At 38.5% G+C, this 16,430-nt stretch overlaps 1 protein-coding gene across 1 annotated transcript; it reads left to right on the forward strand.

The window, feature by feature from the left end:
* Positions 1-387: 387 nt before the first annotated feature.
* Positions 388-15,458, forward strand: rfwd3 (ring finger and WD repeat domain 3). Its single transcript, XM_088079599.1, has 13 exons — positions 388-610; positions 2,724-3,010; positions 3,959-4,227; positions 4,326-4,381; positions 4,972-5,172; positions 6,169-6,260; positions 7,463-7,577; positions 8,316-8,571; positions 9,408-9,558; positions 10,076-10,252; positions 10,676-10,890; positions 11,001-11,215; positions 12,237-15,458. Exons 2-13 carry the CDS (start codon positions 2,724-2,726, stop codon positions 12,378-12,380), a joined length of 2,178 nt encoding a protein of 725 aa, XP_087935725.1. The 5' UTR covers positions 388-610; the 3' UTR covers positions 12,381-15,458.
* Positions 15,459-16,430: the final 972 nt, after the last annotated feature.

The following is a 16,430-nucleotide window of genomic DNA, read 5'->3' on the forward strand; positions in this document are numbered from 1 at the left end:
ATTATTTTGTATTATTGTTTTTTTGTATTATCATTTATCCACACAGTATTGCTTAAAAAAAAATCATATAACTGTAGTCTCTGGTCCTCATCTATGATTTTTTTTCTTACGAATTTAGGAGTTTAATCTCATAATATTATTGCTTTAATCTCGTAAAAGTACGATTTTTATCTTGAAATTGTGACACTGTACTCGTAATAATTTGACTTTATTCTCATAATCTCTTTAAAATCGCACTAATACGTAGTCATTTCATTAATAATACTTTTAAAAATGTATCAATTATTATTATTTTTTTTTATTTGTTTTTTTTTCTACTTTTCATTTCATTTTATTTTATTTTATTATTTTTGGGGGGTGTGGGAATCATCTTGTGAGCACCGGATCTTGGGCGCTGACGTCGCGGCAGGATGGGGCGGGCAGAGCGGGCTGCCGCCGGGAGATTCGATCACTGACCGCGGTCCGGGCTGCACGCTAAGCTCCTGGAAGTCACCCGTAAACCCGACTCGGCCGGACCCGTTTGACTCGTGTCTTCGCCGTGGAGATGGTGTTACCGTGTGTGGTCTTCCACAGCGGGATCAGCAGCCGTTAAACCTTCACTTCCACACCGGTAAGAGTCCGCTTCTCACCGCGCTGCTGCTGCTCCAACAGCCCGTCAGCTAACGGAGCTAGCCGCGCGAACGAGCCGAGCGAGCTGGCTCGTTATCTGAAGCGTTTTGCACAATAACAACACTTCAGCTAACACCAGCAGTGTTTATTTGTGTATTTATTTTAATAAAAACGCAACTGAAGGGATTAAACGCGTGTCGGCAGCCTCGCAGCCGTGCAAATGCTAGCTAAGTTTAGCTGAAGCGTCCGTAGTTACCAAACGATATGAACGGATAAATAAATTATTCATGATTTTCTGTGTTACACTATAACTTCGCTTAAATACACAAAAAATGCCAAATGATAAACCACGTTCACTACAATATGAACTGAATTTAAGGAGCTGCTGTTAGCTCTGTTTTTGCTCAGAGGCCTTCACGACCCCGGTCTCTAGTGAGGTGCGTAGCCGCAGAACGCACCGCCTGGCCCGGGTACTGCAACCGAAGGTGTTTGCCATCAAAGGTAACAGATAGTTTAACCCTTTAAAACCCGAGCAAATCGGCTTGATTTCAAAAGCATGAGAGGAAGGCATTGAGCAGCTTAAGAAGAAATCACCCAAAAATTGGCAAAAAAGTAGAGTTAATAAAAGAATAAAAAAAGTAAAAACACAAAAACAAAGAAAATACCTTAAAAATCGTGCTAAAATGTTTTTAAAGGGTGTTGTGTAACATATATTTCGTATGTATAATTATAATAATTATAAATATAGTTTTTAAACTTTTAAATACATTTAAAAAAGTAATTAATTCTCTAATCTGTATTTTTTAAACGTTCATTTCCAAGTTGGCGTCTTAATGCATCTCAAGAGAAAAGCTAATGTCCACCCAGGCTCCAGAGGGTTAATGAACGATGTCGGTGATCAGTTGACACACTGCTGCTGGTGCGTGCTGTCCGTCAGTTAGCTCAGCATGCAGGTTGTGTAACTTCTGCTTTTGTGCCTGGAGGTGGAGCGAAGTTTGGCTCCGGGGTTTGGTGCTGTGAGGAGCACAGGACAGCGTGGTTTCAGATTCATACCTATATTTGAGCTGTGGTTCCCAAACTTTATTGGGCCAGCCCCCCCCTTCATTACCCAGGTCCCTTAATGCCCCCATCAATTAAAATGTAGGCAAGCTGTCTTCTTTGATTATTGTTGTGTGGTATATCTTCACTTTAAAATTACACACACTCGTATCGCTCTGTTTACAAAATCAAGCTTTAAAAAAATAATATGCATTAATATTATTTTTCTACTTTCATTGACTTTATGTTTTTACGGACATCAGTCCTAATCACAAATATAAGATATTCATTAATTTTCTGAATTTTAACCTCATAGATGCCAGTTTTTTTGTCATGATGTTACTATGTGTTTTGATTTAAAAAAAAAAAAAAAAAAAAATATATATATATATATATATATATATATATATATATATATATATATATATATATATATATATATATACACACACACACACACATTCAATATACTACATGCTAAGTAGATATTTTTATTATCACAGCCGGGGAATGTGAATGATGACCAGCAACTTTGATTTTTATACGTTATTATTTTTTGTGCAGTGTCAAATATTCATGCTTATACAGCTCTGTGCACGAAATGCGCTTTTCAGAATCAGGCTATTAGAAATATTACAAATTTATATTATTTTTAGTTTTTAAACCAACATCAGCCCTAGTCTTAAATATCAAATATTAATTTATTGTCAGAATTTTAACCCTTTAAATGCCAGTTTTTTTGCCATGAGGCCACCATGTTTTTAGATGAAGGACTGCAATAGATTACATGAGGGCAGAATTCAAAATGCACTTAATCAACCATGACAGCAAAACTTTGTCATTTCTTTCATGAATCTTGAAGATTTATTTAGCAAGAATTTGCAAGTCTATATTTACAGTCAAACATTTTGATGCACTTTTGGCTCAACTTTTGATAAATCAAAAGTCTGTGTTGGCGGTTTGTGTAGGACAGTCTGTAGTCTGTCGCCCAGTTAGGGTTTAACCTGAAATCTTGCTCTCGTGATGAGCGGGCAGAGCATGTAACAGTCCGGCCCGTGTGATTTCCCGCGGTGCAGATGGAGGCCATGGAGGTCGACTCCCCTGTGGAGGCGCAGGGAGGAGGCAGCAGACAGCCGGAGGTCGCTGCTGCAGCTGCGGACACCAGCGCGCCTCACGTCATCTCAGACTCCGGCAGCAGCACCGAGGTGGACGAGGATGATGACGATGGCAACGAGGGAGGACAGACGGCGGCTCGTGCTCCGCCCAGGCTTCCCGCCACCTGGGCGTTCAGCCAGAGAGCGGTGGGCGGCTCTGCGGCCGCACCTTCAGCCGCTCAGGGGGCGCCCATACGCAGGAGAGTCAGGTAAATCATGCACCTGCCTTTATTCATTTTATTTATATTCAGGGTTCCCATTGTCATGGAAAACCAGCAAAAGTCATGGAATTTCACAATCACTTTTTCAAGGCCTGGAAAAGTCGTGGAACTAGTAAAAATCATTGAAAGTTTTGGATAAATAACAAAAATGTGTTGTGTGTAATAAATTAATTGACATTAATGTAACAAAACAGTGAATTTATGTTCTGTAGGTGATGACGTAACGCATCTCTAATGTGCGTCGACGCGTTTGATTTTGTTTCTTTCTTGACATATAAAATATGCATTTTAAAGCCATTTTTTAAAGAAAACACGCCCGCAGGTTTTTTTCGGCATGTTTTCTCCAAAATTTAAAAGAAAAAAACTTACCAAAACTTTTAAAAGACATTTGAAAAAAAAATCCTCAAAATTTTGGACAATTCTTTCAAAAAATTTTAGCTATATTTGGCAATCTTAATAGAGACATAAAAAATATTGGTTAATTATTTATTTATTTTTTAATGTATTGGGGGGTGGTTTTTATAGAGATGTTTTTGGTGTGTGTTTCTTCCTTTTAACATTTTTGGCCATGTTTTTAATTTTGTATTTCTTAGATTTCTTAGGCATGTTTTCTTTGAAAATCACAAAAATTTAAATCATTTATCACAGCCAGAAACTTTTTAAAAAAGAAACTGTAGTTAGATTTTCACGTTTCTGATGGTCGTTATTACATAATATGGGATGCTGAAATGATGTTTGAACATAGTTTGAGTTACATGTTTGAAAACGGGACAAGCAATAAAACAACGATATTTTGCGTCCTGAAAAGTAATGGATATGTTTTGAAGTTTTTTCCCATGACAGTGTGTGGGAACCCCGTTCATGATTTCATTTACATGATATTTACATTTTGGTCCGTGTCTTGCTGAGATGTTAAACGTGCGTGTGCTGCTGCAGGCAGGGCCTCAGGGTGCACTACCCCAGCCAGACTGCAGCGCCCTCCAGAGGCTTCCCGGACTTCCTGCTCCGAGTGCCGGCGGCCAGCGTGGCCCAGCCGCGGTCCGGCAGCACCACCGAGGCCAGCGAGTCCGACGACGATGAGGACGAAGAGGACGACGAAGAAGGCACGTCTGCCGCTCCGGTGCCCGTCGACCCCGTCCCGCCTGCTAGTCCTCGCCTCAGCGCCTCCGTCCACCACACGCAACCACAGGAAGTGGGCCCGACCGGTGAGTGTGACCAGCGTTGTGTCGTTTTCACAGACCAGTGCAGAGTGAGTGTGTTGTTTTCTGAGAGTCCAGTTTGACTTTTTGTTATTTGTGTGCAGACGTCAGTGCAGCTGCAGACGGGGAGAGGACGGACGCACAAAATCTGAATGTTCAGGTAACATTTCACCTTTTCAGTGTTCCTCATTGTGATGCACTGAACAGATTTTGTTGGAGATATTTTTAAGCGATGAACGGTCACACATGAGCAACTTAACGTGATGACCCAAAAATTAATGAGAAATTAGTTTAAAAAGTTCGAAGAAAATTACCTGAAAACAAGCACACAAAAAGACAGAGATATAAAATAATGTTTATTTTAGTTAGTTATTATAGTTTCAGCAGGTTAGTTAGCTCGTGAAAGCTGTTTGAAAGCAGCTCAAGAAAAGTCAGTTTGTTTTTTTTTTCTAAGCAAAGTTTGTCATTTTCTTGTCACATTTGAATTTTGTTTTTATTTTTGCACTTTGCGGGACATTTCATACCAAATTGCTGATTGCCCTTTTCTATGTAAGAAATCCCATTTTTAAGGTTTAAGTAGTTGAAAAGCGCTGATGCCAGCGTCCGGGTTTTAAAGGGTTAATCTCCTCACCTGTACCTGCAGCCACACACCTGTGCATCACTATCGAATGTTAAAAATCTAAACATTTTGTCTGGATAGTTTGATGTTTTCCTGTCCATGCATGAAACTCTTCTCATGTCTACCTCCAGCCGGACTCCGTGGCTTCCTCGGCGTCCGTTCAGTCATCGCCCGCCGAAGAGGGCGAAGGCGACACCTGCACCATCTGCTTTGAGGCGTGGACGACAGCTGGCGAGCACAGGCTGTCCGCTCTGCGCTGTGGACACCTCTTTGGCTTCACCTGCATCCAGCGCTGGCTGAAAGCTCAGGGCCCGGCCGCTAAATGTCCGCAGGTCAGTGACGCTGCTGTCGGGGCTCCCGCAGGTCCTCGAAAAGTCTTAAATTCATAGCATATATATTTCTAAAAGCTATTTTTTTATTCAACAGATATCTGATAGAAACGTCATACCTCCCAAAGTCATCAGCAATGCTCGTTAAACAGTAAAATTCAGATTTTTATGAAATAATGTTGCCTCTCGTCTACTTTTGCTGCCGTAATTACTGAAGTCATCATGAAAATCCCAGCACCCCCTTTTTTATTTATTAAAGTTTGGAGAGATGATTCTCTTGCAAAAAAATAACTACATTTTTTTTCCTTTAGCCAAATACATTATTTTCTGTCTTTTAATGGGATTTTTATTCATGTTACACATATTGTAAAGTAGATCAGTCACTACCACAAACACCACAAACCGCAGCACAACGCAAAAAACACACAGCTCGGCCAACGCGAGAGAGAGCACACAAGCGAAATCAAAATAGTAAAAAAAAATCAAACATACCATTTCACTGATCTATAAATAAGACCTTAATTGGTAATAAAATATCTTAAATTGGTCTTAAAAATGTTGAGATAATTGTTAGTATTTATTATTTTAGAATTTATTAAATTTAACATCACACATGTAACATTTATTTACAAATGAAAAATGACAAAGCCTTTTTAAAGGAATGAACACTGTTATGACAACATAATTTCTGTTTTTGGGGTTTTACTCTACAAAAGATTGACTTTTTGAGGGAGATCATCTCACAACATATTTTATATTGGAGTAAATATTTGGGCAAACTTGTTCTAACTGGAAGTAATTGTTTATCCTAAAATTTGTCTAAATTTGGATTTCGAGTGGCATTAAAAAAGTCTAAAAAGTCTTAAATCTAACTTTCCTTGATTTTTAGGAACTCTGACTTTGTTTTTTCAGGAAGTCGTTTTATTTTCTTTCCCCTGTTTTTTTTTTATCCTGCGTCTCACATCTGGACTTTGACTTGTTTCTGTTGTTTCTCTTTAGTGCAACAAGAAGGCGAAGCGTTCAGACATCGTTCTGCTGTACGCGCCCAAGCTGAGAGCGCTCGACAACTCGGAGCAGGAGAGCTTAAAGAAGTGAGCGATGTTTTCTGTGTGCTCGGTTTAAGCTGGAGAGGTGCGGCAGTTTGATTCCAGCTCGACCAAACAGTTAAAGTCTAAACTGCTCAAAGAATATCCCAAAACCCAAAATGTACCGTTCTGGTGTCAAAGACTCGTCTCCTGCAGGATTCAAACATGGTTGGCAAAGGTTAACCCTTTAAACCACTGATCAGCATCGGTCGTCTCGTGCTTTGTTTGGTTTAATTTGTCTCGTGGGACAAAATGCAATTAAGAACTTGGCATGAAATGTCGCATATTGAAAAAATTTAAAATTTAAAATTAGATTTTAAAAAAAAGGGTGGGAGAGTTATCAGAAAATTGTCAAATGCTAAAGAATTTTTTAAAATTCTAATTACATATTTAAAATTAAGTCAAAGGTAAATATAATAATTCTTTTTTTAACAGAAAAATCAGTAAAAGGTGACAAGAAAATGACCTGAACATTAGATAAAAAGAAAAACTGAGTGGGAGAATTATCAGAAAATTTTTAAATAGCTAGAGAAAAAAATGTTTATTATAATTACATATTTAAAATTGGGTCACAGTTACATTTTTTTAAAATGAAAATTAGTAAAAGGCAACAAGAAAATGAGCTTTAAAAAGCAGAGTGGGAGAATCATTAGAAAGTTATCCAAATGCTAGGTGAAAATAAAGAAAACTACAATAATATTTATTATAATTATATATTGAAAAATTAGGTTACAATAAAAATGTATTAAATATTTATTGTTTTATTTTAGCACTTTTCTTCAGGTCATTTCCATTTTAAAAAACAAACTTTCCTTTTCCCGCCTTATTTTAGGTCATTTTCTTGTAGCTTTTTACTAATTTCCTGCTATTTTTTGGGAGGAGTCGTTTAATGCTGATTGCTCATTGCCTTCATCCCATTATTTTTGAAAGAAATGAAGCTCAGGTTTCAAACCTTAATGAATCTGTCACTTATTCAAACTTTTTAGGTGGTCATGCTGTTTAAAACCCGCCCGGTTCAATGATGATTTTAGCTGATTTTACAGCATTTAATAGCACTGACTCATCTGTTATCTCCCCTCTGTGGTGTAAATTTAAAGTACGGGATGTGAGAAGGTGAGAAACAGATTTGTGTATACAAACGCTGCCTTCAAACCAAATGTTCCTACAATATGTTACGTGCATGTGTGTGTGCACATGTGTGTGTGCAGGTCTCTGGAGCAGGAGCAGTCTCTGAGGAGGAAAGCTGAACTGGAATCAGCTCAGTACAAACTGAAACTTCAGGTCGTCACCAACAAATACGGACAAGCACAACAAGAGCTGCAGGTCAGCACTCACTCCTGTTTCTAACTTCCTGAGAATTTGAGGAAAAGTTAATTTAATTTCTGAATGTTTAACAGTATTTACCTTTAAGATGTGTGATAAGATTTGATAAATAAAGATGATTATGATGATTAAATGCTCAAAGGATAGTGATAGGATAACAGTACAAAGTAAAATAATATAAAATATTTTAAAATTAATGAAAATGATATTGGAAGTAGTAAAATTATGAAACAGATATAATGTATAAATAAATAAACAATAGATACATTAAGTGAAATTTAAAAAAAAAGAAAATCAGTAGTCGTTAAAACCCAGAACTGAGGAAACACCAGAGGCAGGATAAGAACCTATAAATAGAAAGATAAACATAATTAATCAAGTAAATAAATAAATGATTATAGTAATAATAAAAGATCATTAATTAATACACTAACTGTAATTAAGAGGTAAATGAAAGCATAACAGCACAAAGTAAATAATAATAGTAAAAAAGAAGAGATAAAGTTCAATTAAAAGCCAGACTAAGAAGGTACGTCTTGAATTTACTTTTGAAAATATCCGCTGAAATTACTCCTTCAGATTTTAGGACTAAATGTCTTTCTTTAGTTAAATTCGATTTTGTAAAGTGTCCTTTGGTTTCTTGAACGGCGATCACAAAGTGATTATTATTATTTTTTTATATCATAATTATTATTCTAATTATAATGATTACCCTCCTTTCTCTCTCCGTCTGTGCAGGAGTTGAGGGCGCTGATGGCTCAGGCTGGCAGAGGCTCAGTTCCCTCCTCTTCGTCCTCCTCGTCCTCCTCCTCGGCGTCCACCTCGCTCCTCCTCGGCGTGTCTCACAGGGCGGACGGCTCCAGGACGTCCCAGTACAGTTTCTCCAAGGCGGTGCTGGTGTCTCAGGCCGGAGGCTCCAGAGTTTTGTCTTACTGCGAACCTCTGAGCTGCCTGCTGGCCTCGCAGCCCTCCCCTCACTCCACGCTGGTGCCCGGTGAGACGCAACTTCCTCCTTATGAGCCCAAAACAGCCAGAAGGTGGCAGCGTGCTGCCGTCAGTGCAGCATTTTGATCCAGAGCAAAATATCCAGACTGTGGTGACACTTAACAGGGTTTCCTAGTCATGGAAGACCTGGAAAAGTCATGGAACTAGTAAAAATCATTGAAAGTTTTGGAAAAAAATCATTGAAATTTGTCGCGTATAGAGCAGTAATCACAAATTAAATTCATATTTTCTGTAGCTGACAATGTAACATAGCAATTTAAAAAAAAAAAAAAAGTTTTGGCAATTTAAATAGAAAACTAAAGTTTGGGGATTTTTTTTCTTCTTTTTTAAACGTTTTTGACAATATATGTGTCTTTAAAATGTATAGGTTAGGTAAGCTATTTTTTTATTTTTAAAAAGTGGTGTTTTTTTTCTGTAAAATTATTTTAAAGAAAGCTGGTTTGGATGGCAATTTAATTTTTTTTTCAATTTCTGTATAAACATGAAAATTTTGGAAATTTTAATCGAAAACTAAAGAAGTTTTTCTTCTTTTTTTAAAAGTAAAAAAATTAAGTGGAGCAATAATATGCAGTATTCTTTTGTTATTTTCTCATAAATTTATTCTTACAAAAGCTGGTTTGAAAGGCATGTTTTCTTTTTTTTTTTGAGGCAATTTCGTTCTTTAATTATTTTTAAATTTTTGGGGGCAATTTATAAGGAAAACTTTGGCAATTTTTACAACTTACAACTAAAAATGGAGAGTAGAGTATCATTACAACAAGCCAGTTCTGATTTCTGACGGTTAACGGTGGCGTGAGCGTTTCCTCGTTCTGTGTCCTCGTTCAGGTTGCGGAGTGAAGAAGGTGAGTGTGGTCAACATGAAGGCGAGTCAGTACGTCCCCATCCACAGCAAACAGATCCGAGGTCTGTCCTTCAACAGGCAGAACGACAGTCTGCTGCTGTCCGCCGCTCTGGACAACACCATCAAACTGACCAGGTACACGCACGCACGCACGCACGCACGCACGCACGCACGCACGCACGCACGCACACACACGCACCTCACAGCAGGTTTCTGTCATTTCACACATTACGTCTGTAATCAGCGCCACAGAGATGACGAGGATGAAAGATATAATCACGTGATAAGGGGACTGTTAGTGTGTTTTATTTTATTTTTTTCCGTTAAAATTTTATGCATTTTTTTTTGTGGAACTGTAAAGATTTTTGCTCTTTTTTATTTTTTTTATTTTGTTTTATTTTTTTCTGTAGCTGGTGTTGCTCAATACAATCATGTGATGAGAGGACTGACCGTGTGTTTATAATTCAAAAAATAAATTTCTGTGATTTTTTAGTTTACATTCTTTAGCAATTTCTAGAGAAAATAAAGAAAAAAAGGTGATTCTGTTTTTTTTATTATTTTTTTTGTTATGATGATAAGACTGACTGTGTGTGTGTGTGTGTGTGTGTGTGTGTTTTTTTTGTTTGTTCGTGCATGCGTGCATGTGTTGCAGCCTGCTGACCAACACGGTGGTTCAGACCTATAACGCAGGTAAACCCGTGTGGAGCTGCTGCTGGTGTTTGGACAACAGTAACTACGTCTACGCAGGTCTGATCAACGGCTCCGTGCTCGTGTACGACACCAGAGACACCAGCACACACGTCCAGGAGCTGCAGCCGCTACGCTCCAGGTACACACACACACACACACACACACACACACACACACACACACAGCTGTGATGATAATCAGTGTAACGTCACTCCCTCTGGTGTGATATTGATAACTGGCTGATGTCACGTGCAGCTCTGTAATGCCGTCACTCAGAAAAGACAAAGAAAACGTAATGAAGTTGTGATATTTTATAGAGACAATAAACTTTAATTGTCAAATATGAACCGAAACAGTGAACTTTATTAGTAATTTGATTATTCTAAATTACTCTAATCATCTTTTTCTGCATCATGATCTGTTAAAAATAAACATATCGTGCAGATATACTGATATAATCTGCGATGGGCCAATGTCGGTCAGTAATCTCGTCGGAGCGATTTATCATTTCGGGCTCTACTAGACGTCTTTTTTCTCCTGAAAGCTGTTGTGATGTTTCCAGGTGTCCGGTGGCGTCCCTTTGCTACGTCCCGCGGGCCGCGTCGAGCTCGTTTCCCTGCGGCGGGCTGATCGCCGGCTCTCTGGAGGGCGGGTGTTTTTGGGAGCAGGTCAACGAGACCACGTACAGACCGCACGTCCTGCCGCTGGAGACCGCCGGCTGCACCGACATCCAGGTGGAGACGGAGAGCCGACACTGTCTGGTCACCTACAGGCCAGGTGAGACCGCGACGCCACTCGCATCGCGTTTCCTGTGCTGCTTTCAGACGCTTTCACAAGTATGTAAACCTTCGAACCCTGAACCGTGAAGTGTCCCGTGTCTCCTGCAGGACGCTCCAACCCGTCTCTGCGCTGCGTCCTCATGGCGTTGAACAGGACGCCTCAGCAGGACTCCAGTCAGCTGCCCAGCTGCTCGTGCTCTCCGGTGCAGACGTTCAGCGCCGGCTCCTCCTGCAAGCTGCTCACCAAGAACGCCGTCTTCAGGAGGCCCGACGGAGGCGGGACGCTGGTCTGCGCCGGGGACGAGTCCTCCAACTCCACCATGGTCAGTCCTCTCTGTGTGTGTGTGTGTGTGTGTGTGTGTGTGTGTGTGTGTGTGTGTGTGTGTTTGTGTGTGTGTGTGTGTGTGTGGTTTAGTCGCATTAGTTCCCTGACGAAACTCAAACCAAAGAACTGGAGTCTCTCTGATTTTTTTTTTTTTCATGTCATAAAAAAACAGTTTTCAGATTTTTTGGAAAGATGTTTAACCCTTTGAAACCTGAGGAGATCAAACCTGGTTTGATTTCTTTAAAAAATAAAAAAAATAAAAACGTGGAGAAAAGGCAATGACCAGCGAACAAGAAATGAGTTAAAAAAGAACAAATTAGTTATTTATTTATTTTACTTTTATTTTACTTTTTTTACCGTCCCTTTTTTAAACAGCATTTAACTTTCTTAACTTTTAGTTTTCTTCTCATTTATTTTGTCATTTTAAAGTTACCTAACTCATCTCTTCCTCCTCCTCCTCCTCTTCCTCTTCCTCCCCCTCCTCCCCCTCCTCTTCTTCCTCCTCCTCCCCTCCTCCTCCTTCTCCTCGTCCTCATCCTTGTCCTCTTCCTCTTCTTCCTCCTCATCCTCCTCCTTGTCCTTGTCCTCCTTCTCCTCCTCCTCCTCGTCCTCTTCCTTTTCCTTGTCCTTCTTGTCCTCTTCTTCCTCCTCGTCCTCGTCCTTGTCCTCGCCCTTGTCCTCCTCCTCCTCCTCCTCGTCCTCCTCCTCCTCCTCCTCCTCCTCCTCTTCCTCCTCCTCCTCGTCCTCCTCCTCCTCCTCCTCTTCTTCCTCTTCTTCCTCCTCCTCCTCCTCCTCCTCCTCCTCCTCTTCTTCCTCCTCCTCCTCCTCTTCCTCCTCCTCCTCCTCCTCCTCCTCCTCCTCCTCCTCTTCTTCCTCTTCTTCCTCCTCCTCCTCCTCCTCCTCCTCCTCCTCTTCCTCTTCTTCCTCCTCCTCCTCTTCTTCCTCCTCCTCCTCTTCTTCCTCCTCCTCCTCCTCCTCCTCCTCCTCCTCCTCCTCCTCCTCCTCCTCGTCCTCCTCAGGTGTGGGACGCAGGCAGCGGCTCTTTGCTCCAGAAGCTTCCGGCGGACCTCCCTGTGCTGGACATCAGCCCGTTCTCGGTGAACGGCGAGCACTTCCTGGCGTCGCTCACTGAGAAGATGCTGAAGCTGTACAGGTGGGAGTGAACGAGCAGGAAACACGGCGCGGGGCGCGCGGCGAGGGCGAGGAGCGCGCGGCGAGGGCGAGGAGCACGCGGCGAGGGCGCAGTCTGAGCGAAATTCTGCAAAACCAAATGCTGCTCAACTTTTATCCATTTAGACGCAAAAAAACAAAACACTGGTTACAGAGAGATCGACGCGAGGAAACATTTTACCGTTTTTTTTTCCAAACCAAACATCCACATCGCTGCTCGTCTGACCTTTGACCCGCACAGAAGGCTGAACGAAGAGTCAGGCGTGTGAAAACTGAGGAAAGTGAGAAATACAACGAACGAAGATTGTGTTTACACGAAGGTCCGATTGTAAAATCCCGTCGCTTTCAGGTCGTCTGAGCTGAGACTTTAGCGGAGGATAACGGCGCCAGTCGTGCTCTTAAAGGACCAAAGTACCACGGTGCTGTAGCTCTTCAACTACAAATCATGCAAACTTTACATTTTATCAACATTTTCAGGCTGTTCACATTTTTTTCTGTATTTATTATTTTTTTTACATTTTTGTTGAAACCGAAACAAATCAGTTTGATTTTTTTCAAAAACACGGGAAGAAGGCAGAGAGCAACATGAAAAGAAATAAGTGAAAATTACAAGGAAATTAGTCAAAAATGACAAAAATTAACCAAAATTAGCAAAAAAAATAGTTTAAACAAACAAGGAAATTACCTGGAAAAAGTGTTTTAAAAATATATAAAATTATAACAAATTACAATAACTGTCACATAATTTAAATATGCAATTTTGATTATTATATAGTTTCCCATTGCTTTTTCCTTCTCCCCTACATATTTTCCCTATTTTTAATTTGTTTTTTTTTTTTTTCAAAATCTACAATTTCTTGCAATTTCTGGAATATTTCTTTTTGAAAAAATCAAACTGATTTTTCAAGTTGAAAAACTGTGAAATGCACCTAAAAAAAGCAGCACAAGAAAAGTGATGTCACTCCAGATTTCAAAGGGTTAATATGAAAATCAGTTAGCAGAGTCCGGGTCGTCACTTTCAATATCAATTAACGACGGCTGCAATTAACCATTAGTTTCGTTTTCCTGCGAATTATTTTCGCAGGAAAACGAAAAAAAACCCCGTAAATTTAATTATTATTTGACCTTTAAAATGTTAGAAAATGGTGAGAAATCCGGTTTCTCAGAGTCCGTGGTGATGTCTTCAAATGTCCTCTCTTCTCTAAAACTCTAAAATATTCTGTGTAATATGATTTAAAAACCAAAAAGCATCAAATCTCCACATTTAAGAGACTAAAAACACATTTTTCTGTTGCCATTTTTGTGTGAAAATTACTCTAAACTTGACATTTTCAAGCTGCAACATCTTCACAATAAAGGAAATATAATTACATTTTAAGTAACATAACGCTCAGATATAAAGTAAATATTTGTTAACCCTTTTAAACCTGAACTGATGTCAATTTTCTTGTGCTGCATTCAAAACTATTTAAACCTTTGAACCTTGTTTTTCCCAAAAACATGCAGAAAAAGGCAATGAGCAACTTGGCAAGAAATGATTTAATTTAGAAAATCACTTTAAAATTTGTCCACAGAGCTGTGTTTGTGATCATCATAGTTATTACAAATATTTTTGCTGAATTATTATATTTTTAAAGTAGATTTGTTTAGGTCATTTTCTTGTTTTTTCTTTTTCTTAACTTCTTTTTTCCCCCATTTTTGTTTTTTGTGTTCAGTAATTACTTGAAATTTTTACTAATTGCAAATTTCTGGCTCATTTCTTCTGCAGTTGCTCATTAACTTCTTCCTGTGTTTTTTAAAAATAAATCAAGTCAATTTTCAAAGTTTCAGAGGTTTACGATTAAAAATGACATTCACTGAAAGTTTTCAAGGTAATTGATTTCCCAGATTTTAAAGGAAAATCAACATGTCAGATTTCACTCTGCAGCGTCTGTTTGGGCTCTCATTAATTTGGTAATTTTCAGGAGGCGACATACAGAACGGCTGCAGCACGTTTGCTTTAGAGGACGAGTGAATTCTAGTAAAAGAGACGAATCGTGCAAAACCACGGGCATTATTCTCTTAACCCTTTGACACCCGAGCAGCTAAACAAGAAATGGCCCAAAAAATAGCAAGAAATAAACAAAAAATAAAATCCGCTAATTTCAGATCATTTTTCGTTACTTTTTCTGACATTTCTTGCCAAGTTGTTTTTGAAAGAGATCAAACTATTTTTTTCAGTTTTTTAGAAGTTAAAATGCTTGTTAAAGGCGTCCGAACGCGGCACAAGAAAGCTGGTGTCCATCGAGGTGTTAAAGGGTTAAAGAGCGACAGATTAAAGGACCATTACGGCTGGTTTTAGTGCAGCTGGTGCGTGTCGCAGTTCGATCTCCCTCCTTCTCTGCAGCCGGTTCATCAGATTTAAATCACTGCGATCGATGAAGGATTTTATCGACCAGGACGCTTAACAACTTTTTTTTTAAAATCGCAAATAGAACAAAAATTATTTTCACAATGTTCACATTTGCCCCAAAGTCTTTTTTTTGCAGCAACGTAACTGAAATTTGGGAACCCGAACACAAAATCTTAAGAAAATCAACTCGTGACTGTGACGCGACTTTGACACACAGAGAAAATTAACTCAACGGTCACTTTAAGCAAATTTTACACACTGAAATGTTAAAGAGCTGACGCCACGATTCAGAAAATGCTCAGCAGAAATGTTAAATGTTCATGATTTGTCGTTAAAAAAAATTTCGGGTCCGTAAGGAGCCTCACGCCGGTTCAAGGTGTCGGACTTTTCTCCAAATTCGGCTGAACGGAGACGACAGAAGGTGCCTCCGAGTTCCCTCCGTGTTTTTGCCTCCTCATTTTCAACATTGTATTTGATTTGATTTTATTTTATCTTCAGCGTCGTCTGATTCTTCTTTCCTTCCTCTCTGAACACAAACATTAAGTGCCAAAAGACTCTGCTCTTGTTGTAAATTTTACTTCCCTTTTCTTTGTAAAGGAAGTTGTATATATGTATATTTGCTACCAGCTGTTTGTGTACGACTTCAAAGTTAATAAAAATTGCGTTATTTTTAATTAAATGTCATCAGTGTGGACTGTTTGATGTAATTACATTACATTACACCAATACCTGAAGAGGTTAACCCTTTGAAACACTTTGAACAAAACTGGTTCAGTTTCTTTTAAAAATACGTAAAAAGGGTAATGATCAAATTAGTGAGAAATTACACAAATATTAGTTAAAAGTTAGCAAAAAAAACGGTGAAAATTAGCACCAAAATAAAAATAATAAGTATGATTTTAATTATTAAAATATACATTTTCTTTCTCAAACTTAAATTTAAATTATGATAATTATAAATGTAATTTTCTGGAATTTTTCCCAATTTTTTTGCATAATTTTCTAATATTTCTCTCTTGCTTTTCACATACAAGGAAATTAATGTAAATGTTAATAAAATTCCCTGTGAATTGACTGTGACAAATCAACTAATTGTTGCAGCTGTACTTTTCTAAATGTTTGGTAACTTAATTTATAACAAACATGATATTTTAATATTTTATAAAACCTTCTTGTTTTTTTAATGCAAAAATCTTAGAGGTATTCACATGAACATCGTGAGGTAAAAAGTACTATAATACCCTCTTAAACATAGTGGAGTAAAAGTACATTAAAATTCTGCTTTCTCTCTTTCTAACAGCAGCCAGCACTCATATGCAGTGATGTAAAAAATACAATATTTCTCTTGGTGAGAAATTACCCAAATATTAACCAAATATGGGTAAAAAGTAACCCAAAAAAACATGAAAATTTGTACAAAAAATAAAAGTAAAAAAAAGAAAAAAGAAAACGGCCTGAAAATGTGCTAAAATAAAATAAATATGATAATAATAAATAACAATATTAAATATACAGTTTTTCTCTAGCCTATTTTCAAATATATAATTATGACAATTATCAAAATAATTTTCTAGAAATTTTACTCTTTTTTTGGGATAATTTTCTAACAATTCTCTCCCTGTTTTTTATGCTAATTATTGTGTAATTTGTA

The sequence above is a fragment of the Plectropomus leopardus genome, chromosome 7 (genome assembly GCF_026936395.1).
Source record: "Plectropomus leopardus strain MGB_pleo_1.0 chromosome 7, ASM2693639v1, whole genome shotgun sequence".
In the NCBI taxonomy this organism is placed as follows: Eukaryota; Metazoa; Chordata; class Actinopteri; order Perciformes; family Serranidae; genus Plectropomus; species Plectropomus leopardus.